We start from the raw sequence: 27,605 nt of genomic DNA, 5'->3' as shown, positions 1-27,605 counted from the left end.
GCACACAGAGAAAATCACTATTTCGATAATACTGTTTTTTCTAAGATATCAGTATGATTCAGAAATCTTTGGATTTAACCCCAAAACTTACTACATCAAAGGAATAACATATTCTTTAGGATTGGAGCTCTCACACAAGTGTAGAAGTGTTCAAAGATAGAAAGAATTCCTCAACAGCCAACGACAAGTGCAATTTTGCCCAAGCACAAATTAGAACACCCAAATTAGGCTCCAGCTCTGATTTAGGTGCTTTTCTTTCTTTTCTGAGTTTACAGTGAGTTTTTTGGGAACAAACCTTCTTTTGCCCAAAATGCACTTCTGCAAACACCTTGAACTTAACAGTCTGGGCAAGAGCACATGATTACCTCAGATAACCTAGAAAGTCAAAATAACAAACAGGGAGAAGCTTCTTCCTGTACTGCATTTACCATCAAAGCTGAGAACAAAACTGAAAGGCCAAATGCCTTTTAAGCTCTGCACCATAAGAATTTCATGCACAAGTCCATTGAAAACCTACCAGTACCATCTATTGAACTAGCTGGCTCATTCTCCCCTCTTTTTAATGGCTAAATAACCATTAAATACTTCCCTGACACAGTATTCTCCTACAAACTGCTCCTGTGTCTGTCTTGGTTTTATTTAAAAGGAAACGGGAAAAGTCTGTACAATCACAACTGCAAGGTGTCCTACAGTTCCAATATGCACTGTGAAGCAGCTGGGAACTCTTGTTTCAAAGAAATAATGGTTTCCACCATCAACCTTTTACAAAAATTACCCCCTGTGTAAAGTTTAAAATGTCAACCAAAGCAATTATTCTGCCCTGATCATTACTCAGTTCTTATTATTTTGCATTATTTCAGTCCCTTTACAACAAACCCCATAATTTATGTAAATAACAATCACTATTCTGAAAAGGAGCCAGATTTTTTAATAATACTGTGTGTGTGTGTGTGTGGGCTTAATGAAAGTTTATTTCATGCTCTTTATGAAGTATTTAATAAGCAGTCAGTCCTGTTTTTCCTGAAAGCAGAATTGATCACATTCCATATCTTTGAAAAGGGATGCTTTAGGATAAATATCAGCACTTAGGAAACTGTAAATACCTCTTACTGTTCCAATGAACTCCTCCAAACGTTTCAGAAGATCAGCATCTCTTTCAAAGTCATAGAAGTGGTGCTCTACCCAGTGTCGACACACATTTAATACTCTGCAAAAATAAAGAATAAACAAACACTCTACACCTCAGTCTATCTTCCCTATCAAAGCAGCTGCAAGGAAGGTCACTGGAATCATGAAGAGCCAGTGCAGCCAGAAGGTGACACCTCAGAAGGAATTCAGAGGGGCTCACAGTGATGCAACACTCACCGTAGCTGCACAGGTTGAATGTACTCTTTCCTAAATCTTTTCAGCTCTGCACTAAGGGGCTGGTCTCCATTCTCCATGGCAATACGGTCGGCTTCCGTTGGCTCAGGCTCTGGAATTTCAAATCTAGCACAGAAGATGGGTGTAAGGCCATCTATTACACCAGTCTTGGGCACAAACTTTTGGATATAAACTTGTACATTTTACTGGCAATCCTTGAATTGGACAACTTTTTAAAAGGTGTTTGAAGTGAATCAAAACCAACTGGAAAGCCAGAATCTTACACGCTCCACGAAGAAAGAAACAAAATGCACTTCATAAGAACATATTTTTAACAGTGGCATACCTTTCTATTAGCAAACTCAGCAACTCTTGAGGTCTACAGAAGGATCTATATGTTGTGAGAAAAGTCCGAACAAAGTTGGGATCTAAGACAAAGAATAATTTTACACTTATGTCAGCAATTACCTGATTTTTTTTCCCTTTACAATAACTTCAATTATCCTTTAAAATTAAGGATGTCACCCTATCAATTTACAGAGAAGATTATGTAACCCAAAATGGCTTTGGTAACATCTCCTAAAACAATATGAAGCAGAACTTAAAAATAATTTTCATTCTGTTGGAGGTTCACAGCAACTTTTTTTCCCCCCTTCAATTGTTAAAAGACAGGATTCTTTTCCAATGACTCTGAAATTAATGAATACATGATTTTATTTATGAGTAAACAACTTTAGTTTTGACAGTGATTGGGACACGAGAACTCAAAAACCACATCAAATAACTTTGCATTCGGTAGAAATGGCCTCTTCCAGGGAAGAATGTTTCCCCTAAACTGGCACATTTGATAACCAGTCATGGTTAGGCAGCCTAGGTATTTTTTCATCTGACAGCTATGTTTGAGGTCATATTTATTTCACTTCAAGAAAATCAACCAATTTCATTTTAATTGACTAACTACGTATCAATTCATTTAAAATATGAAAATGTTTTTAAAAACAATCAAGTATTCAAAACAGAAAACCAAAGTGTCTCCCATAATTACAAAAGCAAACCCATTTCTCTACAAATATGAGGAAATGCAGTGACAGCTCACCGGCACTGCACAGAGCTGACTAGAAACAAGGTTAACACTGTTATACCTGAACAGAATTAATGAGCAGATTGCAACAGCAATTTGCATTTTTTTGCATATTAAAGCCCTATCCGGATTTTAAAACCAAACCCCAGTTGATAACTGTCCTAAAAGAGTGGCTGAAGAGGAGCTCACTTGAAGAAAGAATTCCTACAGGCTGTACTATGTAGGATAAAAAGGCTGCATTATTTGACTTAATGCTCTGTTGGATGTAAATGGAATATGGATTTTTAAGAGCTGCTTTAAAATCCTCCTTAACTCCTTACCAGCATCTTGTCCATTAGAAGGAACATTCTGCCTTTCTTAGATCTCCCTGAGTTGTTCATTTGGGCAACAGTTTCCTGTGATGTGTTGCACACCCTAACTATGCCGTGTAACACAGTATTTCCTTGCAATTCTGTTGCATGATAATTCTCATTTCTTAAACAAGTGGCTATTCTGCTTCTCCCAAGTCCTTCGTTACTCCATTTCTCTAATCATAACCCCTCTCCCGCCAGTCCTTGAAATTGTACAGTCCAAAATTATTTTCAAAGGCAGAACTCCAATACTTTTTGCACAAAGAAGGTCATCCTCGTTCACATCATCTTCATCATGGAAATACACCATTTCTGCTGTGCTAAAGAAGCACAGTAACTCACGCTCTCACAGTTTGCAATCTGTACACAGCATCTACTCTAAATAAGAGATTTTGTCTACATGAAAAAGAAAGCTTCCATAGCAATTAACATTTTTAGATCACTGCAAGCTCTGAGTCATAGCTATTGTTATTTTTACAGGTAGGGTCAGCATATAAATCCACAATACATATTGAATTCCAAATGAAGTCGATCAGAAAATCAAATCTAACTTTGTTATCTTACTAGCAACGACTGTGACTCAAAATAGTGTACAATATATGAGTAAGTGTTAAAAAAATACAGACAACACTAGTTAGCCAGGATGTCTGCTCATGTGATAATTCTCTCTTCAATGCAGCCAATTTGAAAGCTAAAAAAGAACAATAACTGTTCTACGAGGATTTATAAATAATCACCCTTGAATTCCTTATGAAAGGAAACAGACACTATGATGACGCACAAGCACTCTTAACATATCAAAGCTTTAAAAATAGAAGAGTGCTGCCCTATAGATAAAAAAAAAATGCCATGACTTTAAAATCTTGGTACCACCTAATCCAGCTGCTCTTAAGAATTGGGCAAGAGGAGATAAAGAATGCAGAAACACATTAAAACAAGGAAAACCCACCAGCATATGCAAATAGGGTCAGAACCTGAACTTCTAATTGCAGGGCAATTTCTCTCATGTAAAAATACATGGAAAGCTGCTTTTGCAAACGAGATTTCTCCCTGTTTTGCTGCTCCACCACAGGATAGTTTGGACAGTCTCACCCTGTGATCAGGTGGCCATCAGGGCTGTCTCCCTGTCTGAACTGTTGCAATGGCTGGACACCTCCCACCCCCAGCAGCATTGTTTCTTTAAAGCTGTCCCTGTTCCACAGCAAAGACATTTTGGCTGATAAAATGGTTTGTGCATTGTCAGGGGGGTGAGGGATGAAAAATAAAAGGTCCAACACCCATATCTACAAATGAGATGGACTGTGTGGATCTTCACATATGACAAAAAAGTTGAGATCTGATTTGACTACAGCAACTAACTAAACTGCAACAAATTCATATGACCTCTGCAATTGTATCTGTAATTATTCCTTACACCACTTGACCTACAAAGATAAAAACCTAGAGAAAAGTCACAGCTATAGTAAATACTGTCTTTAGACTGCCAGATCAAAGGCTGCCATAACCAGTCACACTGAATTCCAGAACAATTGCCTCAGAAAAGTAAAGGCTTGCTGTTCTGGCATATGAATACAAAGCCAATAAAGACTTTTAAGATTACCATCACACATACACCATCCTGTGTGGGGCAAGAAAAGCATTTCTACAGTCTGTAGCTGTTTGATTACATACCACCACAGCACTCATCTTCCCAGGTCTTCAGAGAAGAAGCCTTGAACTCAGCAGATACATGTGTGAAACAGCTAACCTGTTACTCTGGAGGGTTGCTGCCCTACTCACTGCATCTCACAAGATGCAACAAAACCCTGAATGATTTGCATCACAAATGGACCATGTTTCCTGTACAACAGAGCATTTTTGGTTGAGTCACTTTATCTCTTATTTCTTTGCTGCCCTGGAAAAGACTGCACAGAATGGTGAGAACAATGATGTTTTTCCTCACAGATAACCAATTATAAAACAGAAGGTATAGAAGATAAGAGTGTTGAGAAATTATGCACAGTGTAACAACACAGCATCAGGTCCACTAAAGATCTTTAAGGCTACAAAGACAGGCTAAATACACTGTAAGACAACTATTTTTATCCTTTTGGTCAAAGTCTTTCAGGCCATCTCACGGTACTCACATTCTCAGTTTTCTCATACAACAGTTTTTGCTAATTCTTTGGCAAAGACAATGCTAGATTTAAAAATAATAATAGAAAGGTGTCTTCCTTTCTCTAAGGCCGAGTAGTTTGATTTTAACGTTCAAGACCATAAAATTATGTCATAAACCATGCCTAAAAAATTCAAATCCAAGAGCTGGAAGTTTATAAAGTTACAAGAAAATGAAGACAGATACAAAACTGCACAGGTAAAAACTGCCAGCACAATACTGCATTTGGCTTTCTAGTAAATGTTAGGAAAATTCAAGGAAATTAAAAAAAGAGCAAGAAAAGTAATGGAGCAAAGAGATGTAACTACAGGTATTTAAAAAAGTAAACAGAGTACTAAACTACAGAAATTATATTCTGCTTACTCCTCGCTTCTTTCAAACAAATATTCCTGATCTATGCAGGGTATCTAGGACTGAGCTGCAGAAGAGCAATCCACAGCAATTAAGAGTGTAAAGAGTAAAAAGGAAGGAAAAAAAGAAACTGCTGAATATGAAAAGCACTAATACCAAGATTCACGAAGTTTCAGAATAACTGACATACAAATAGAATCAGAAAAAATAAATCCAAACCCCAAACACAAGCCCATGCTTTGCAGCACAGCTTACAAAAATCCTGGGCTGCCATCAAGAACCCCACACACTGAGGTGAGCCTGGAAAACCACGTAAATGTCTTGTTTAATGTGTCTTCAACACAAACAGAAACCCTAAGTCAAAAGTTCTTAAATCAAATCCTCACTGAAGTTCTGATTAAGGCAAAGTTCTGAGGCCAAAGTATTCGAGTGACTGCACCTATCAAGGCTGATATCGGTCTTTCCATGACAAGCTAGCACAGACACGGGTAATAGCTGATAGAGTACAACCCTTAACTGAAAACACTGGGCCCATAATCCTCTCCCACATGCTGGCCCTTCCTGTGTCACCCAGCTTTAGAAGTCTGGAGGGAAGGCAGTTCTTGTAGCCTGGGGCACAAAGGAAAAAGTATTGTCTGGAGCTCAATTGCTGCAGGCTCCCACCCCCATTCCTTGCATGAGAACAACCTCATGCACATGCAATATCCCACGTGCACTGCCAAGCATATTCACTTTTTACGCACTTTATGTATTTGCTGCATGTATTTAACACAGGAAGAGAAGCATGAACAAGCGGCTACCTTGAGTTTTGGCTGCACAGACCAAGTGCCTCACCTGCATACATGTGGTAAGTCAGCCTCTCGATGAGCTTCACAACAGTTCCTGCCTTGATGATGGGGATTCCAGATTTGGGCTGCATGTTTTCTTCAAACACAATATTCTCTTCAGAGTCGGGTTCTGCAAATCTATAAAGCTCAGGATTTGGAAATCTCATCTGCTCCTCTTTTTCTTCCTGCAACATTGTTACATCCAACATCCTTTCCAGCGTGCTTCTATATTGCAAAGATATCAATGCTGCCATCCAGTTGTTTTTCTCTTCAGCTGATTTAGCAGCAAAAATAACACTGTTCTCATCTTTTAAGATGATTTCAAAAGCATGTCTATACTCATTAGTGTCATCTTTATCATTGATTTGTACCTTTCGCATGAAGAACTTCTCCTTCAGTCGATATTCTGCATTGCTAGCACCAGGAAGTCTTGGCTGGCCATGATTTGACTTACAGCAAATCATCAAGCCATCAAACAGGAATATGTGTCTCTCGTGCTTTGCTCCTACACGTGTGAGTGTTCCTTCCATGATGAACTCATTACAGCACTGTCCAATGTCTTTACCCTCCCAACCATCAATATTTTTCTGGATTTCATTCATTTTCTTAATTGCTAGCTGCTTCCCCTTCATCTGCTGAGTATAGAACCGGCATGCAGATTCACTTCAGTGGAGGATGGGAGAAAGGCAGCCTATTAGTACACATGTATTGAAAAAACACAACCACCACTAACACAAAAACACCAGATCATAATTCTGAGAAGGGAGGATTCCACTGAGAATGCAATTTCATCACTCAGTATCAGCACCATTGCAAAGGCTTGACTAAAGTATCTCATCTGATAAATTTTCTACTTCAGCAATAGATGTTTTACCTAAACACAAGCAACCAGAGGCAGGCAAGCTGTTAGTGCTTCTTAGACCAAGAAGCCACTCACTTCCATAACCAACAGAACAATTTTAGATTGCAATTATTTGAAGCGAGTACATTCAGAAAAAAATAAGCTGTTAAATGCATTCATTTTCAAGCCTAAAGGTTACTCTTGGCAGCACAAAACTTGTCTGGCAAAGAAAACATTGAAACAATTTTAAGAGTAGTTTCTAGTTCAGGAACATTCCCTTCTAACCACACAGAAAGATACTTTTACAATGTTTTTAGGTGGATATTTATTATCTGAGCACAATTAACCCCCAAATGCCGTAACTTTCTACTTACCAGTGAATTCTCAGAACGTCTCAACTACCAGTTTGCAAGGACACATAGAAATTAGAACTCTTTTAAAACAATAACAAATTATCTTGGCTTTGATGTCACTTCCTTTGAAAAAGCAGGCTTGTCACAAACTATTTTGTTCATTGTTTACTAAAAGAGGAAACCGGGAGCCCTGGATTTATAGCAAAGCATTAAGAGCAGAGAGCAGAAAAACCGGAAACGTTTACCTAAGCCTTCGTTTTGCAAGGCTTTTGGAGCATATCCGTTCCATACTGCTTTGAAGATTTAGCAGGGCAGTTATTGCTTGCTTCAAGCACTCCTTATCCTCTTCATCCTCACTTTTTTCTTCCAATTGCTGTGAACATTGAAAGTCAAAGACAGGAAGTGTTACAAGCATATTGGTACGTGCAAATCCAGAAGTTTGACCCAGGAAGAAGAAATCTAACCATTGGCTGATTTTCCATGCTCCTGCTTGTTATAAAAGTTAATGGAAATAACCAGGTGTGTTACTGACACGGGTGAGAGAGACAACTTTCTGCGAAGAGCTTAATCTCAGTAAAATATAGCACAGTCACTAAGGGCCCCCAGACACAAACACACTCAGACATGCAGTATTTATCTCAACCTGGTTTGATTTACCTTACAGCTCCTTAAAGGAATCCATTTCAGGTGTTAATTCTTAAGAACAACAAGCAAGGAAGATCTCCATACACACCATACTACAGGACAAGATCACATCAGTCTGTATGTGACACATGTAAACACCCCAGAACAGACAAGCTGGACCCAAAGCTAAGCAAAACTCCTTCATCACATTTATAAACAGAAGATTACAAGGGCTCTCACCTCACTAATAACAGTTTAATTAATAAATCAGGTTGAAGGGGACCTTGGAGATTATCTCAGCCAATCTCCAGCACAACTGCAGAGCCAACAGAGATCAAGGTGCCCAGAGCCACAGTGAGTTTTGAATCTAAAAACTAAACTAGAACTGGACAAGACGGGTTAACACTAATGTTTTGTGTGTAACTATTGTTACGACAGGTAAATTTTATAAAACAAGATCTGCCATGTTTAAGACTGCTTAAACTGAAGATTTTCATCTCATATCTTCATTTAAGCATTAAAATGTTTCACATGAGTGAAAAAATAGCTGACTACAGCTGTGGCTTAGATGTAAAACTGAAATAACTTATTCAGAACTATTAACAGACAAGCATTTTAGACTATTACACACCAAGAATTAGCTCCACACAATTGAAGGATTTGTTTTGGTAGTAGAAATGAAGCAAAGGCCAGAATGAATCAGAATGAGACACCCTTCGAAAAAGTACAGTTGTGCTGTCCAGTGTGAAATGTAAGTATTGCCCTCCAAAATCCAACTGAGTACAACATAGACATGTCTGGTATTTGAATTGGTCAGAGAACAGCATTAATTTTTTCCCTAACCTGAGTTAATCATTCAGTGCAATAGCTGTCAATGCCAAAGACTACTTTATTTGTGTTTTCAGCCATAAGGATGACCACAAAGTTTTTTCTGGGCAGCTTTGGCTCAGGTAGTATCATCTGTCATACTCTCAATCTAAGCAGCATTAGGCGTGAGAGCTTTCTCATGTAACAACCACTGAAACAGGTCTAAGAATGCACCACAACAAGCATTACTTCCCAAAAGTTCTTGGTGAGATGACATAATTCCAAGAAGGAACAGACTACCCTCTTCATATTCCTCTACTCTCTAGATTTAGTAGAGGTATCATCTCCCCTTGGCTTTGGTTTTGCAGATCTGGGTTCAGAGAGGATTTCAGAGCAATGAGGCAGGTACAGCACCACTGGCAGAAGTCTTGAAAGAAAGCTTTGAAAAACTACCTCTAAGATTTTGCATCTTTCCTGCACAAGCATTCAGAGAAGGCTCTTTGCCTTGTGTGCTGCCTTTTTGCAAACTTCCATCAAAATAGTCTGTGTGGATTTCCTATAATTTCTGGGTTGCTAGTCTTCAACAGTGGAAGAGATTGTTTTAGCCTTGAAAATAAAATAAGCCTTATCAGGTCCTACAATATTCTGTACATTCTATTCAGAAACAGACTAGTACAGAGTAACATTAATTACTGCAAAGCACTCTGCTCTTATGTTACTTTTTACAGAAACCTCTCTCCAGTTGCAAAAATGTGGGTGTTCATCACAGAACAGTCCATGTCCCAAAGCAAAATACCTATCTGCATATAGAGAAAGTGGTTAATACTTTCCCATCAGGATCCATTGGGACTAACCCTATTTCCAACGGCAAATAGAAACTAAATCAAAATCCAGTGAGTGTAATTATGCTCCAGGTTTAACATTTGGAAACTGCTGTACAGAAGTGTGTGTCTTCTTCCGTGTAACACCAACACAAATGGCAAATCAGGTAGTACTCTGAACTACTATGAAGACACTTCTCTGGACACAGGAATTTGGAAGTTTATATTCCAGCATAGTATTGTATAATTACCAAAAACAGACTTAGAACTCAGTGTAAATTACAACAATGATTTCATCTTACACTGCCCTGGACAGTGTTTGGAAAAGGTGGAAAGTAAAACATCACTGGGAAGCACCCAGAAAGTTTCTCTGCAAATCCCACTCATTCTTCTACAGCTGTGCAGTGCCCCCTAATGAACAAACCAGGGAGATACTAAGCACGTGGTGGTGGGGTTTTTGTTGGGTTTGGGGTTGTTTATCTGCTTTTTTTTTTTTTTTTTTTTTCAGAAAATGCACTACCTACTATAAAGAATACTACAGTAGTATGTGAAGAAGTGCAGACTTCTGATTATCAGTAGTATTATAGATATTGTGGTTTTTAACAATCTTATGAGAAAATACTGGCTTATAGTTCACGAGATTCACAATACTACAGGCACATTCCAGGAAAACAAACTTGGAAAACAGACTGCTAGGCAAGTCTCTAATAAAAAGAAAGTACTCTACATTCTAGGCCACAAGCTCTGAAGAGATACCAAGAAGTGGAAGACAAGGTATTTTGTTCTACCTGTTGCAGAACACAAGGATTAGACATTTATAAATTCCAAAGAGATAGAAAAGAAATCCTTCTCATGCAGTGCACAGTTAGACTATGGTAGTCAGAGAAGCATCTCTCTGGAAATATCATAGAGAACACATACGAGAACATGCAGATACAATCACACCCACAGGTGTCACGACGGATATAAAGTCTGTACTTCAGTGTTTGCATCACAACCTAGACTTGTGTCTTCCTAGAAGATTATTCTGAGTCTAACCACTGAAATTTGTGAACTGCAAGTTCCCCAATTCCTCTGGGAATCAAGACCACAGCTTCAATACAGAGAAGACAGAGGTATTTTGTAATCAAGAATAAAAATCAGCAGGGTTTCTGCTCTGACAAAGGCAGGCAGATCTGCTGGCACTTTGCCATAAAACAATCCTGGCAGATGGGTCAATAGCATAGAGATACCTGAGAGCACACTCTGACTTTTTGTAATTCCTACAAATAATAAAAGAGTCAGCCCAAAGCAGCAGTATACTGGGGACAAAAGAAAGTTTTCTCATATCTAGAAACTTTAATTTTTAAAAAGCATCAGGAAATCATTTGGGATAGTAAATGGGGACAACTGCAGGGAACCCCTATGCACTAGCAAACTAAAAAGCACCTCACACTTGAACCTTGAAGGAAACTCCACATGCCATATTCCTGAACATACACACACAGCTTCAATGCACTGAAATTTGAAAAGCCATTTTGTTTTCATATAAATTCAAGACAATCTTGAGCACAGTGCAGTAAAAATATTCATACAGTTCTCTGTTTATTTAGATCTACATTACAGCAAGAGCATTAGTTGCATTGACAGTGGAACAGAACAATGTATTACTGAAGCAATGACAAAAACCTTTTCTCCACTCAAAGTTTAACTATGACTTCTCAGTTTAATTTTAAAATGTTACATAAAATTGCACACATCAAATATCAAACCCCAGATATCAGGTAATTAAGCGACAAAAAGCCTTCAGCATTCTCTCAGAAGTACATTTTAAAAGACATGGAAGATAAAAAGCCCTCATCTTTTATTTCACATTAAGTTTAACTCACAATATAAAAGATGATCAACCCATTGGGAAGCATATTGGACAAGTAAAGCCTTAAAACAGAGGAAAACAAGAAGCATTTCAACTTTTAGTACAAGATTCCTTGTTTTTTCACCTCTTTACTATGTGCCTTAAAATAGATCCTAAACATATGTTGAAAGGTCAACTACATCAAATGTCATCTGAGCCCAAAAATGTAAAAACATTTTGGCTTGAAAAACATGTGAATTTAAGGAACTGCTACTTTGATTGCTCAATGCGAATGCTCTTATTTGGGAAGGAGTGTGTGTGTGAGAGAGAAATGAAAGTAATTCTGTTTCAGAATTCAATTACACTACTCTGAAGTGCCATTTTGCAAATCAGGATGACACTGAGGAAAAGTCAGGAAGACCCATTCAGATACATATACACTACACAAGTCTGTCAGCTGATGTTTCACCAATTCAACAATTCAGTTTACTCTAACAGGTTTCTCATTTGGTCAATTTGCCATCAGCATTCCCATAAAGGGGTACAGCCTGTCAGGAGACCATATTCCAGATTAGGTTTGCTCAAGAGTTACTGCACCCTGCAAAGTGTTTCCCCTGGTGTCTGCTCAGCAGGAAGAGGTACAATTTTGCTCTCAGTTTCTGCAGCTGGGAAGGGATTAATATGTGTGATCAATGTTAACTTACACACTCAGCATCTCCTTCACCAAGGAAGGGATAGAAAAGCAAATCCTTCTTTCCAAATGCCTTCTTTGATGTTCTCACAAAACTATTTCCTAAACATTCAGACTTTTTGTAGGCCACTAGCAGCCACTTATGCATTTCACATTCAATTACTGGGAATGGCTCTTTTGCCTATAGGAGGCCTTGACTTCTCAAACTACAGAAAACCCATTTGCTCTGTATTTTTCAGAAATATGGGGTTTGGGTTTTTTGCATATGCTGATGTCTCCTTCACAGCAGCATCATTACCTTTCTGCAACAAATGTACAAGTTCACACAGATCCTTCCAGAGCCTTCATGCTCTGAAACTCTCTTCCTTCTTACTGTCACTTTGGTTTGTCTCATCACTATTAGCAGACCTGCAGAATACATTAGAAATTTAAAACTCATAATTTAGTTCATAACATTTAGTTAGATCAGTATTTGAAATATCACAGAATATTTACCTACGTGCTTCCACACTTGTAATTGAGGTCTTCCATTGTCTTCCCCCAAATTTTCCATTAAAGTAAAGACAATGCAATTTGAAAACATCTTCCCTTCCTCTTTTGTAATTCCAAAGTGGGTTAAAATCCACTTTTTTTGCTTTGACACAATTCAAGTCTGATCTTTGCCAGAAAATTTTGCAAGGTTGTAAGTAAAACTGGATAACACCTCTATGTTTGGATAGAAACGTATGAATTTTTGAACAGAAACTTATGAATGTTTGAACGCTACATAAGGTAAATTCACAATTTCAGAGATCATTCTGGGAAGCAGGGGTAGAACCCTTTGATTTTAAGAGGAATCCTGGTGACTAAGTAAAAAACCAGCAAGTTGAATGAAGTGAAATGAAACAGACAGTGACAAGAAGAAACCATGAATGGAGTTTGTTGTTCCACTTGGGTTTGTTATTTCCTTCCTATTTCCATCAGTTTCCACTGAGTATCTCAAAGTATTGACCAAAAACATAAACCTCCACTGTTATAAGAGACACAGAGAAAGCTGGCAGTGGGACTAAATCCACAGCTCCACATCCAGAAGTATTTCCACTGAAGAAATCAAGCATATGGAAGTCTCAACCATAGCACTACCTCTCTCCAAGGATCTGCCTTTTGTACAGAAGGTGGCAGGACAAGAGGACAGGGAAATAAACTATTGTTTTTAAAAGACTATGCAGCAATACAAGTGTATCAGAGACTAATCATGACTGCCACAGTCACAAAAACTAGGAGTTGGAAATCCCAGCTAAAATAAGCTTCTTAACATTCAATCCTCGATGGATTGTGTCAAAACTTTTATTTAGTGGGGGAAAAAAGGATCAAAATTTGTGCAAGCTCCTGTAACAGCCATTCATTTTCATGACAGCTTGGCCTTGGGTGTTCAGCACAAGCTGCTGGCTATGGAAGCTAAAGAGCTCTCTACCATCATTAACAGCAGCCACTGAAAAGTGAGAACAGATCAGTTACAATACAGCTCCTCTAACTCCCACAGGACTATGGAGTGTTTGCCACGCGGGTGTTTCTAGAAAATTGATTGGGGAACAGGACTTTGGCACCCTACAGCTAAGTCTAAGTGAAGTCTAGGTCTGGAGTTCAGGATGTGCTTCATTTGACTTCCCAAAGAAGTCTGGCCCTGTGACATCGAAGTACAGCATTTGTTGTTACAGGTCCAGCAGCAGATTGATTGACACAGCTCAAGTGCCACTGAGGACTGTACGGCAAAGGGTCACAAGGAATATTTTATGCTCACTTTTGTTAGATTTTATCCAGTTTTTGCAGAAAAGCAATTTTAGAGGGATAATAGAAAAAAAATATTCTCAGAGGTACCTATTTAGAAAGGAAAGGACATTATTAGAAATTACTAGAAAATTTACTGGAAAGAGACATCTGCTTCTCAAAAGCCCAGATACATCCTGTGTATAAGGAAAAAAAACCCTATAAAGCAAAACATGAAGCCCCATTACAACTCCACAGCAGATGACATAAATCACTGGCAAACTAAGTGATACTCATGTGCATAGATTCATCTGATACAAACACACAGGAAATACATCAAAGAGTGCCACAGCTAGAAAGAAAATTAAGGACCAATTAGTTCAATTAACAATAACCAAGTTTCTGGGAAAACTGCACACACACACACAAATGTGTGAAAAAGTTTTATTTCCCCTATCAGCTTCTTCCTTTTGGCTGATGAACACATCTGACTCAAGGCATAAACCCACTAGCACTTAAAGGAGAAAAGAAACAGAAATATTGTCAATGAAACCCCATGAGCAAGAAATAAATACAGAACCTCATTTAACCTGGCTGTATCAACTCCAGCTTCTACACGACACAACTTCTGAACCTTTACAACATTCCAGCTGTAATGCAAGTCATCTTAGCTTAACAATATGAAGCTTCTTAAATTTTTCAACTACTGTCATATTCTAGGAAACTTCTTCTTAGACTTCAGACCAAATTTTACATCACCCCAGCTTTTCCTCCCAAGAAACACCCAAATACACTTTGTAGTCCTTATCACACACTAGCAACAGTTTGGTCAAGCTACATCTCCTTCAACAGACAGACCTACATCTGTCACAGAGACCTAGAACTGCACATTATCTCCAGTGGATATAAGTCATCCACATCTGCAGTTACATATACAAAGATATGTAAAACAATAATACTGCTTTTTATTTTATTTCCAACTGTATTGTGCATACAAATTACTGTCTTTGGAATGAAGCACTGAAGAAAATATGATTTCAGAAAGTAAAATCTTTTGCTGACATTAAGTGAATATTTTCTTAAAATAATTCACAGCTGGTTCAAATCCCTGATTTACTGGTTTCAACAGTAATTAAAGGATACTTTGAGAATTGACTAAAGCAACAGAACCTGTTAATCACAGTGCTGATACTGAAGATAAGCAGTCCAGACAGTATTGTGAGACAATGATCTATAATTGCAGATACTGTAAAAGCTTTGCAGACTGACAAAGTTCAACTAATTAAGACTTGGATGCTCCACCCTGGGCTGGGTTACACCACTTACACATGAGATTGCAAACCAAATTCACTCAATTTGTTACAGTCTGGAACACCACCCTGGGTGAAACAAGGCTGAGAATCAAAGTGAAGTCAAAGCCCAAAATAGTTTGGGATGTGCTGTCCAATACAACACATAGCAAGAAACTTAGGGGATAAGTTTAAGATACTCTAGTCCTGAACCAACATTTTACTGCTTTGTGCCTTCTTCAGCAACACGTAACAAATGTAATACCATCAGGTTAGGAAAAGGAGAGGTTATCATCTTGAAAGGCCTTGCCAAACCAGAATTATTATTTTTACCATTAGCATGGTGAAAGAGGAAAACAAATAGGTTTAACTGAGGAGTATTTCTACTTGAGCTGAACTGCCAGTCAGTAAAGCCTGAAAAGTTACCTATCATCTAAGAACATTTGAAAAAAAAGAAATAGAACTTAATACACACTGCTGTGAAATGAAAGCATCCTGAGATTTTTAGAACATTATCAATAGAATTCCAATTAAAATATATCGGCAGAGAGATTATAGGTTACCATTCATAAGTCATGGGACTCAAATCTGTGCTTGGTTTAATAAAATCCCAAGCAACCAAAAACCCTATCAAGCTCTCCTGTTTCCCAAAATGCACTGTTTTATCTAAGCAAAGTTTATATATGCCTTGGAGCATTTCTACTTGGAATAAAAAGAATTTTAAAGTAATCTATTTACCCAATGAAAGAGTACCATACATGCATACAAATGTACAGCATTTGAAACAATGCCCAATTCAATTCAAAGGTCTTGAAAACATCTTTCTTCAATTAATAAAGGCCATAGTTATGTTTCTATGATTTAGAAAAGTTCATTTATTATCTGAACATCTGCAGGAAAGTGCAGTTTCACATAAGGCTGCTATTTTAAATAGTAACTATATAAAAGTTTGGGGACTTTCAGGTTGGTTGAAGGAAAACACAGGTCTTAGTCCTATGCTAATTACTCAAAAATGTAACAGCAAGAAGCTTCAGCTAAAAATAGAATATGCATTTGTGCATTCCTGGTGCCCTGTCCAACTTCAGGAGGGCTTTAGTTTCTAAATGGGATAACCTTTGGTAAATAGAAATTTACTTTTTTTTTTGTAGTCTGCATAGTTAGAAGGTAACTGAACTGCATTTTAAAGAATTACTTCAAAAAATGCAACATTATACAACACAGCTCAAAGATAAATGCTAACCTCCCTATCCTTAAGTATATCTACATTCAAGAGAAACCAAATGTTTTTTCCACATGCCACTTTGCCAACATTATATCTCTTCATAACAAGAGATCCAATTTCATAGCATTTTTAACTTGATTTATTCATAGACATGCCTGCAATCACTAAATCAGGCCTCTTACCATCTAAGAGATTTCAATACAACCTTGTATCAGAGGAACTGTCAGCATGATATGGCTAAATAATTGCACCAATATCCTTTTGTGCCAGATAAAAATCAAGCTGGAATCTGTTCAAAGATTCCAGATATAAGGAAGAAAATGTTACTGCTAGCAAAGACTACTTGAGGCACGGATTCATTTGCTGAGTGCACACTGATGTACACATTGACGGCTGAAGATGCTGCCACGAGAAATAATATCCCTCTTCATGTGCACCTATTATCCATCACTGCCTATTTTGTGTACATAATATGTGTGTGCTGACAGACCACAGTGACAGGTGTCCAACTAAAATGTGACATGAGCACCATGGTGGGAAGAAAACCCGGGAGGTTATTACTACATGCAGAATAAAATCCAGCCCAATAGCAGACTGACACAGGGTAGAGGGGATCTGTGTCTCTGTGTGTGTGTGTGCGTGTGTGTGTAGAGCATGCACGTGAAAAGAAGAATTTTTCATAAAGCAGAGGTCACAAGTTGCAAAATGACTGATAAACTTCTGGAGTGGGGCTTATCTTAGACTCCAGTTTGCCCTAGAAAAGGTGAACACGAGCTGCTCCCCATTCCATAGGCACACATGGTTTCCTTTCCCCCCTAAAACTGCTAGGGGCAAGAAGCAAGGCAGGATGCCTGGGTGTCAGACAGCATTAATCCTTCATGCTTTGTCCATTAGGTAATACAGTGCCACGTTCACATGGAAGTATGCAAAGCCTTCAGTACTGCATTTTGAGACTGTGATAACAGCATGAGCAGAGAAACCTTATGTCTGTGCAGGTCTTTATCGTACAAAATGCAAACAAGCTGTGCCAAACCTCCCTTCCAGTGGACTGTCATGAAAGGAAATGCTTAATATTTTAAAGATGTCTGAAGTCAGACCAAACCCATGAGACAAACAGACCAAGCACACATCCCAAAATTTTTCAAGAAGCATGTTATATAAGACAAGCTATGTGCCAAAGGTGTACATGTAGATCTAAGTCAGTAAAAACGGAGATGAAACTGTAGACACTTAGGCTCAAAGATGAGCTACTGGCTTATCTAAAGACAGCCAACCAAACATTCAAGGAAACACACACAGTTTTCTTAAAAATTGTTATGGTTTTTGGTTTTCTTTTTTTTATTTCTGATCCAAATTTCCAAATATCCAATTTGTAAGTAGCTGTTTGGAACACTGCCTTATGAATTTCCATTAAGCCCAAAAGAAGATTCTACTGCAAAGTTTTCCTCAAAATGCTTTACACTCCTTAAAGATCATTATTGAATACTGATAAGTGCCCCAGAAAAACATTCTGCAGCTATTATGTTTATATGTGTATGTTACTGTTGCCCTATCAATGCAAGGTCTAATTACACATTGCCCAAGTACAAATATTAACCAAGCCTTCCCTTTGAAGGAAAGATATCACCTTTACAACCTCATGGGACATGCACTGCAAGAACCCTGAAGCTTTTATTAAAATGAAATGAAGTCTGAAGGGGAATCTTGCTGTGATTTCAAATTTATAAAGTAACAGCTTGAGAAAGGCTTGGACATTTTCTACAATACAGCCATGTGCCATCATCTCCTAGCACTGTTGAAACAACCATACCAAAAATACGAGTGTGTAGATCTCTATTGCTTTCTAGATTGACAGATTACTCAACAGAAATCATTATCAGCTGATATTCAGTTAATTACAGCATGCACCTGCAGAGCACATAGCCTGCTTTTCTTTCAACATAGCAGTTTTATTATTCACATTCTAGTAAGTGATTTTACACCTAACTGAGCACACAAAGCTCTGATACCTAACACTGAGAATTATGAAAAAGCCCAAACCAAAACCAAACACATCAGATTGACACAATATTCTTACTTTTAGCAGTTCAAAATAATGAAGACAGTGGTAAACAGGGGCAAGGAGCAGCCGGGGTAGAACATACTGAACAGCTTCTTTAAAGCCTTCACCTATTGACTAGAAACAAAATAAGTTTCAGTCTTAAAACAATACATGTACTGAAGCAACAATACAGTGTAATTAAAATAATAGTATCAACAGTATGTCTTATTTAAAGGCAAGTTACCTGTAAATAAAATGCAGCTCCTGGCTTTGATAATTGACTTAGAAAATGATCATGAAACCCAGGTCGCAAAATATCTTGTGCATATGATTCGTATGGATCAAATGCTAGTTCCTAAAAAGAGATACAGAATAATTTTACAATCACAGAATTATAGAATGGCTTGGGTTGGAAGGGACCTCAAAGATCTTGTAGTTCCAACTCCCCTGCCATGGGCAGGAATGCCATCAGTTCACAAAACTGATTTAACAGCTAAATTTCCACATTTCTCAAAAGAAAATATATATCCTATGCAGGAGAGACTCTTCTGCTTCTACTTTTTCCAAAACAGCTATAGAGAAGAATCAATATCTTCATGTGCACAGACTCGCAGATTAAATCAGTCTAAAAGACATCTCTGGAAGTCTGGTCTAACTCTTTGCTCAAAGCAGTGCCTACCTCAGGGCCAAAGACAGATCCATCATCCAAGCTGGCTGAGGATGCTTAGGGTCTCATCCTGTTGAGTTCTAACTCCAAGAACAGAGGCACCAAAACTTCTCCCTGGGCAGCCTATCCCAATGCTCAATTGTTCTCATTGCAAATTCCGCCCCCATCTCCCGGTATCTGATCAGGATTAACCTTTTTACAATCCTCGTGTTCTCTCACTCATCTCACAGTCCTCAACTGAGAAGAGTCTGCCTCGGCCATCCTCATACCTTCCCTTCAGGTAACTAAAGACAGCAATAAGATCTCCTACTTCAGCCTTCTCAGGAGTCAACAAACCCAGCAGTTTCAACCCTTTTTGTGCATCGTGGGCCTCAACTCCTTAATCATCATGACAACCTTCACTACAAGCCTATCTTGTACCAGAAAGCCCTAAACTGGACACAGTACACCTGATTTGGTCTCAAGTTCTACACAGAATGGCCAGCTACACATTCCCTAATGTAACCCAGGAGGCAGTTAACCTTCACATCCGATTCCCAAGGATCTCCCAGCCCTGGCAAGCAGTGCTGCTCCTCAGCCAGGCAGCTGAGACAGTGCATGGGGTTGTTTGCTCCCAGGTGCAGAATTCCATGTTTGCCTTTACTCAACTCTAGGAGGTTCTCATAGGTCCATTTCTCCAGCCTGTGAGGTTCCACAAGTAGTTCTGTCCTCCTGTGTGTCCCCCCATAATTTGGCAGCACCTACCAACTAGATGAAGCAGACCTCCTTCCACACCATCAATACAGACATTAAACAGTACCAAACCCTGAGGAATGCCACTAACCGTTGGCCTCCAGGTGCCCTTTGTACTGCTGATAACAGTCCTTCCAAAGCCTGACAGTTCAGCCAACTGCCCATGTTCTACAACTCAACCAGCTAGGCTGCATCTCACCAGGATGGCTGTACCCACACTACGACACTGCGCTGAAGGCCCTGCTTAGTTCAGATAAGAGATATTAACTGCTCCTCCCTTAGTCCAAGGACACAGCCATCTCTCTGAAAGCAGCCAAGTTGGTCAGGTATAGTTTGTCCTTTGGAAACCTGTGCTGGCTTCTGCCAACCACCTTCTGGTCCTTCACACGGCTGGATGCAAAGTCCAGAAAGATTTACTAATCTTCTCAGGGACTGAGGAGAGGTTGACCAGCTTCTAGTTTTATAGGAACCTCCTCATCAGTGTTGTTGAGTTTTTTCACCTCTGCTCTCTAAACAGCCACCCTAAAAGCTGAGATTTAGAGACTAAAAAGATAAGAGCACGCTCAAAAATGGACAGTCCCTTCATCACAGGGGGGTTGGAAAGAAGAGATCTCAAACTGAACAAAGGCAGCTGGAACAGAGGTCTAACTGCAAGTATTAAAATACATATGAATAGCAAAAAAAACCCCCAAACAAACCCCCTAATCCCATTCTCTTACCTCTGCCATATCTTCAAAACAGCTGCCTACAAGTGGGTGAGGACTACCTTCATCTGTCATTTCAACAGTGTCCTCTATATGACCCAGTAACTTCACACTAAGTTCATGGATGTCTGATATACGACTAAATATGTTTTCCACATCCTGCAAAGAGCAACAAAACAAGACAAAAGTCAAATGTGCAAAGCTACTCTGTTATGATGTGAAAGTCAAGAACTGCCTTAAACACAACAAGATTTTACAATCATTTTATAATACACTTTTTCTGTGATTTACGTAAGAACATAAAATGCATTTTAAAAGTAATTCACATATATAAATATATAAAATGTACATTATTCAAACATGGCAAAGAACAGTGACAGATCTTAAAAATTACAGGCCTGTAAACGAATGTAAGTAAATGGGAAGGTTTCTCCCACAGTCCTACAAAACCTGCCAGTGCTCTTTTACTATTTCCATTTCAGAACTCAAGAAAAGTGCTTTCTCTACTCCTGATACATGAAACTCAACAACAAGTAAGTTCCAGAAATATCCATCTATATTTATAGATATTGTAGTAGGAGCTTTTTGTGTTTGTGGTTTGTACAATACTTACATGAGATGAAAACAGCTTGGAGTTGGAGGCATATGGCTCTCTAAAAACTCTGATAATGAGATTCAGTTCCCTTATATATTGTCGAACTTCTGCCATAAATGACTTCACTAGATCATAATAGGTTTGCTCCCCTGAGGTGGAGGGTTCTTCATCAGATAAAGTTAGTGCACTTAAATCTTCTACATCTTGATGGAACATATCCATTAATACCTAGACAGCAAAGAGAGGGAAATCCACAAAGTGAGAACCCCTTTTCAAGATTGACCGGTGAGCTCCCAATAAAGAAAACCTATTATTCCCATGAAATCAGACTTAGCAGCAGTAAGATTTATGTATTTTCATTCTGCAATCAGCTGAGCATTACAAAAGCAATATCCATTGCTATGAATTTGCAAGTCATTATTTGCAGTGGCAATTTCTGAAGACTCCCAGTCACTTAGACCAATCCAGGCATCTCTCCAAGAACGTGGTCCTAAAATCAATTACAATTTTAGAAGGTGAAGTACACAAAAACAATTAGCATTTAGCTGTGCTCTATTGCTCTGAATCAGCAGTGCACTAAGTTTCTGAAGACACTATACTATCTGAAATCAAAAGGTGTGTGCATCTTGGCTTTTCAGCTTTAGCTTTATCAGGAAGTCACACATGATCATGCTCAGAACCCTGTGATCTACCTGCAATGAACACTGGCCTGTCCACAGACTGTACATGGCCCAGTTTCTGTCCTTAACTACTGAGCTCTCTTCTTAAAATGAACTCTTGAGGAAGGGCACCAGCTTCAGAAAGCCCTCACATTACACAGACAACAGGAACTCTAAACACTTTTGACTACCAGAGGTCCCAATTCATCCCCAAGCAGGTTTTACCAAACACAAGCAATCAATAATTTAAAGTTCTCAACAAAAGTGCATCACTGAACACTTCTTCCAAATGTGGTATGTGAGCCAGGAGTCATTACAATGACTCTCTAAAAGAAGAGCAATGCAGGACATTTTGCATTAAGCCTCACTTCTGAAGCTCTAAGAACAGAAGGTGATTCATGTTTCAGAGTCAGTGACGGTACACGGAACTCAGGTTAAAATGAGAATCCTAACTAATTCTGGGGAATGGGACATTACAGCATCACTACTGCAGGAAATTACAAGGAATAATCCAAGTATTCAAGGAAACCCCCCAATTTCTAACTTTCCTTCACAGATACAGTTCTAGCACATTGCTAGGAGATTCCAGGCTCTATTCACCAGGCTCATGTCTCACCACTAAGGAAGATTGGGCTGAGATGCTAAGGAGATGAATGTTTTGTTTGACCCATTGAAACACTACTTTTTACACGCAATACAGTCTTAAGTTAGTGGTGCTTCACAGTAATTTTTAGAATATTCACATGTTGCTGACATTAGGCAGGTGCAACCAAGAAGAAGAGAGACTTAAGTATTAATAAGTACAAGCAAGAGCTTTGTAAGCTCAATTAGCTTTCTGGTAGTTTTGTTCCATTACTGGAGCCATATTTTATGACACTAATTTCTTCTTAGAAGGTAGAACATTCCATATACACACCAAGAAAAAGACATTGTCCTCTCAAAATTTAACTACAGCTTTAGCTGTTTGTTAACATGACAAACCAGAGTTGGGCTTACCTTATCAGCACACATTGCTACTTTAATATCTTGTTTTGTAATCTCATAATGTCTTATATTGCGCACATAATTCCCAACCAGTTTTAAGATGTCTGCAGAAATGTACTCTAATACTGCTACTATGTAAACAGACACTTGGTGGTCAATTTTGTAGCCTAGAACTTCCTGAAAAGGAAAAAAAAAAAGAAAAAAAAAAAGCATTCCACTGTTACTCAGCTGATGAACCAGACACTGTCAATTATAACTCAAACCAGTAAACAAGCTCAAGGCCCTACTCAATAAAGATTCACCACATATCCACAGCCTATTTTAGGAATAGAAACACAGGAGTGTGTAGGCCTAGGGAAGAAGCAGTGCCATTGGAGATGCTGCTGTATTAACTGTGGAAGTGCCAAGAGCCAACTAACTGTCCCAAAACCCTCACTTAAACATTTAGGGCTATTTCCACAAGTTTCTTGAGTGTTTTCTTAGTCATGCAAAATGAAACATGAACAATCAAATTTATACATGGCCTTGTATACAAGGTTCTTGGTCTTGTTTGTCCAAAAGAGAATTGGCCGATTTTTAACTGAAAAATAAACATATTCCATTGATTGGAACACTTAGAACTACGCAAAAAACACAGATACTCTTAATTCTTCTAGTTCACTGTTCAGGCAGCACACAGAAATTACACAAAACAAAGGGGTTGACCTCTAATTGCATTCTAAAAGCAAGATTCCATCACTGCTTACCTTTAACAAGGGATGGATTTTTTCTACTGGAAGAGATAACGGATTCCTTCGTTTCCTCTTCTCAATAGCAGACTGGGCATCAGCTATTGCCCACTTATCAATAGGATGGGGGAAACTTTTTTGAACACGATCCTTAAGACAAAAAAACATGACCAAAGGGTAAATGCACCATCTGAATGATCTCAGCAATGTAACTATGTTATAAAATTGCCTTCTACTATTTAACAAAGAAATGGTTGCTGATCTTTGTATTTCAACTATAAAAGCTTATACAAAATGTGAAAATGTTATCATTTTGGTACATGCTGCGCACTACATTCAGAAGGATATTTCAGAGTATCATTATCAGAGAACTATATAATGCTCACAATTTAAGAAATGCCAGAATTAAGCTGCCATTGAAGGCACAGTTTGCTTCCCTTGTGCACATGCCTGGTAATTCAGTGTTTAAATACCTGACTACATTTTCTCCTAGCACTTTATTCCCTGCACAGGATGGTCACTGAATGAAATGGTAACAGGCTTCCTGTTTTACCTCTACTGATCAGCACATGGTCTAGCCTGTACACATGCAAAATGCTCTGATGATGACAATGAACATAACAGAAGAAGAAAATCTCCAACAGCACCCACATATTCTAAACCAGTTTCAGTCTACAGGTGGATCAGATATTCCCCCGTTTATTTCCTCCTTCCAGCAGTCAGAGTGCCTGAGGACACCTGCACACCCCCATGCACTGAACAACTCTCCTGCTGGAACTCACACACAGGTCTATGGAGGTTCAAAAGCTTCACCATTTTTTTGTAGCCCTGGTATTCAGAGATGCCAGAAATTCATTTTCTCACATAACTTCACATTTTATTTTTTCAGACCACAGCTCCCACTGACTGTTTCAGTTGCAAGTGCTCACTTACGTAAATATGGCTCCTGTTTGAGTAACCATGAAATGAGGAAGATGAAGTTAATGACCACTTACAGAGAGCTGGTACAGGAAAAAGTACACAAACAGAAACTTTCTAGCAAAAAAAAAAAAAAAAAAAGACAGAAGACTATTCTGTAAAGGTAATACCCAACTTTTCAAAGTGCAGGCTTTTTTTTTCCCCCCTCATAACTCAGCAGAGGTCCTACCAAAAAAACCCTCTGATCCACTAACAACAATTCACACCCCTAAAAGGGTCTAGTCTGTTGACTGAACAATGAAGGTGTCCCAGGGGAAAAATGAATGTGTCTGACCATATAATTAAAGACAGCATCATTGTGCATGAACACCAAGGGGGTAAATGGCAGTTGCTTGATCATCTCTATTTCTTGCATTTCTTCTGTCTTCAGAGCCATAAAACTCATAATACAACACTTTGTGTCGAGTTTTTTGTCAGCGTTGTTTAAAACAGCATTAAACAACCTTCCCCAGACCGCTTGTCTCTTGAGCTGCCAGACCAGAATGATGTTGCAAAACAGGTCAGCCATTAAAGGGGACACTGGAACACCACTGGGGGTGTCAGTGTTCAAAACGGAAGGGGAGGGATGAAATTCATGAATCTTGAGCTCTAAGACAGCCACATTTTTAAGGGTTTTTTGTTAGTGAGGTTTTATTTGCCATTAGTCCACTTTCTTCTGAATGCGAAGAAGTCACTTGGCACAGGCCCTGGCCCCAAGCACTGGAAACCAACAGCCACTCAGCACACAGAGTCTGTAGTTTGGCACCAAAGTCTTTAAATCATGGTTAAGCACAAAGTGCTACCAAGGTATTCGTGGTCCTACAAACTTAAGTGATACACCTTCACTAATTTGTTCATCAGACAGAAAAACTCTTCAGCTCAGCCTCTCTTCTTATACATTAAGCTGCTCTGATGAGCAGTAGAGGTTGTAGATCTTTGAAAAGGCAATGGTAAGAGACCAGGTCTCTGTAAGGAGGAAAGGAGTGTTTCCAAACTCATTCTGAAAAAGTGACTGAACTATTTTTGTTTTAATTTCTGGGACAGCAGGGGGTATATCAGACTAAATTACCACGCTGAGAAAGCAGCACAGAGCTTCAGACTAAGCAGCTGTAGTTTACATACAGTATCAGTGGGGGAAAAAAAGGTCTTTTGAAAGGAACCAGTCAGCTTTATATACAAAATTTACACTCACCATCTATTAAAAAGTAAACCAGCTCAGATACTTTTGCTGTGCACTGAACAACAAATTCAATTGATAGGAAAATGAGCTATTAGGGAACTCATAAATCAGTCAGATTTATGCAGAAGGCTCTGCTACATAAAGATACATTAATTACTGCTTTCCTTTTTGCATTGTGAAATGATTAATATAGAAGCTTTCGTGTAATAGTTCAAATTATTTGTAATAAGATTTGTAGTAAGTGTTCTCTATACCTCTACATCCAGAAAACTTCTTGGTTGAGCTTGACACAACATATTTAACAACTGAAGAATCAACTCCTCCACATACTGCAACGCATCTTCAGTAGAGGAAAGTTTAGGATGGACTTGCACCTGAACCTATAGGAAAGAGAAGAATTCAAGCTTTGAGTTTTGTTCTTCCCCAGAACACACGCTTTACTCGCAAAAAGAAGATGACAAAACCCAAGCCAAACAGCCCAGAAAAATCCCATCCAAAACGTAGCTTTCTTAAGGCCCATCAGAAAAACCTGGGTGAAACACTCACACCTGACAGAAATATAAATCTCAAATGCTTTATGTACTCAAATCACTATAAATTATGTTTAATGTCAAGAAAATGGTTAATTAGTAACTGTGCTTAGTAGTGCAATTAGGAAAACTTTTAAAGCCCTTGAATATACTTATCTCTCCACTAGCTCTTAAATCACTGTTTTTACAAGAGGTTTCAGCAGTGGGGGGTTTTTCCTCCTTTGAAAAGCCATTGTTCACCACAATCTATAATAATGAAATACAGAACATTTTTCACAGAGCACACTACAGAAACAACAACGTTTTCAGCAGCATTTATTGTTTCAAATTATTTAAACCATTCTCAGTTAGCACTCGTAAGATTGGCTTAGAAGTTTGTTTCCATTGTGTTTTTTTAAAATATGTCAGCCTCTGTAGTAAAAAAACCACTTCAAAAAAGGCCACAGTGTTGTCCTGGCATTAAGAGGCAGCTGAGAGGTTTTGAAAATTCGGTCCCCATATGTTTACTTGTATGTCATAAGTGTGTCTAATTTCTTACTGGTGCAAATTCAACAAGGAACAATCCCCCTTGCTCCTCCCATTTTTTTTTTCAGACTGTCACTTAACTTCTGCAACCTCAAGTGTACTTTTCCTTTGCACTTCTGTAGTTCACAAAATAGCACAGTTTTAACCATCCTAAATTTCAGGTACACAAAGCTCAGTGCTTCAGAACTTAAACAGTTTAATCTCAGTCTTACACTGATGGCAAATATTATGCCAGAGCAAGCGGACTGCTGACTTTCGCAATGCATCTGTCAAGCCCCAATTTCATCATTTTACTGTTCCCCTGCACACAACTCAAAATGCCTCCAGTTCTCTCAATCACTAACACGAGAGCCTAACAACTCTGAAGCAAACCCCAACAATCTGCCTCATCCAAATGTTAAACCCATGTCTATATGCAAATAATGCTGCCATAATTATTTAATTTCACACCTGAGTTTTAATTCCTGTTTGCAGTTATAGCAAGAACTGAATGTTATGAAGTTCAGACACACAACAGCCTCAAACAGAAATCCACCTGCCTGCTAAGGCACTCATTAGTCTGAAAGCTTCATGTCTGGGCATAGTCCTGGTGCTCACTTAACTGCTGCTGAGATTCAAATACGCTGGATCACGCGTTTGGCTTCTTGCAGATTGCACACCCTTATTCAGCAGGTCTTAAAAAACACCTCCAGAAGTCACTGCTTTTTAAACTTAAAAGCAGTCTGGCAAAAATAGAACAGAAGAACTTCTCTCCATTTGACTAGCTAACACAAATATTTTGATTATGCCAACAGTTTCACTTTTCCTAAGAACTTCGCTACGCACAGCTACAGAGTGTATTTGTGGAGCTACACAAATAACAGCATGCCAGGCAGTCCCAAACATTATTTACAATTCAAACACTGACATCTGAAATACTGTACCAGCTTGGAACACCTGAACACCAGAA

The 27,605-nt window shown here is 38.6% G+C and overlaps 1 protein-coding gene across 3 annotated transcripts in view; it reads right to left on the bottom strand.

Annotated features, from left to right (window-relative positions):
• Positions 1 to 27,605, bottom strand: part of SOS1 (SOS Ras/Rac guanine nucleotide exchange factor 1) — a 43,721-nt gene that overhangs the window by 8,784 nt on the left and 7,332 nt on the right. For all 3 annotated transcript variants that reach the window (XM_048297223.1, XM_048297225.1, XM_048297224.1), the window contains 12 exons: positions 25,856 to 25,981; positions 23,483 to 23,614; positions 22,749 to 22,913; positions 21,112 to 21,321; positions 20,514 to 20,657; positions 18,640 to 18,750; positions 18,432 to 18,530; positions 7,566 to 7,693; positions 6,134 to 6,789; positions 1,709 to 1,790; positions 1,366 to 1,488; positions 1,104 to 1,207 (listed from right to left, as the gene is read on the bottom strand). In XM_048297223.1, coding sequence (XP_048153180.1) covers positions 1,104 to 1,207; positions 1,366 to 1,488; positions 1,709 to 1,790; positions 6,134 to 6,789; positions 7,566 to 7,693; positions 18,432 to 18,530; positions 18,640 to 18,750; positions 20,514 to 20,657; positions 21,112 to 21,321; positions 22,749 to 22,913; positions 23,483 to 23,614; positions 25,856 to 25,981 — 2,080 coding nt within the window. The remainder of the gene's footprint in view (positions 1 to 1,103; positions 1,208 to 1,365; positions 1,489 to 1,708; positions 1,791 to 6,133; positions 6,790 to 7,565; positions 7,694 to 18,431; positions 18,531 to 18,639; positions 18,751 to 20,513; positions 20,658 to 21,111; positions 21,322 to 22,748; positions 22,914 to 23,482; positions 23,615 to 25,855; positions 25,982 to 27,605) is intronic.

Source organism: Corvus hawaiiensis, chromosome 3, assembly GCF_020740725.1.
Source record: "Corvus hawaiiensis isolate bCorHaw1 chromosome 3, bCorHaw1.pri.cur, whole genome shotgun sequence".
In the NCBI taxonomy this organism is placed as follows: Eukaryota; Metazoa; Chordata; class Aves; order Passeriformes; family Corvidae; genus Corvus; species Corvus hawaiiensis.
The sequence above is the reverse complement of the archived record's forward strand: the minus strand, read 5'-3'. Positions and strand labels throughout refer to the sequence as shown.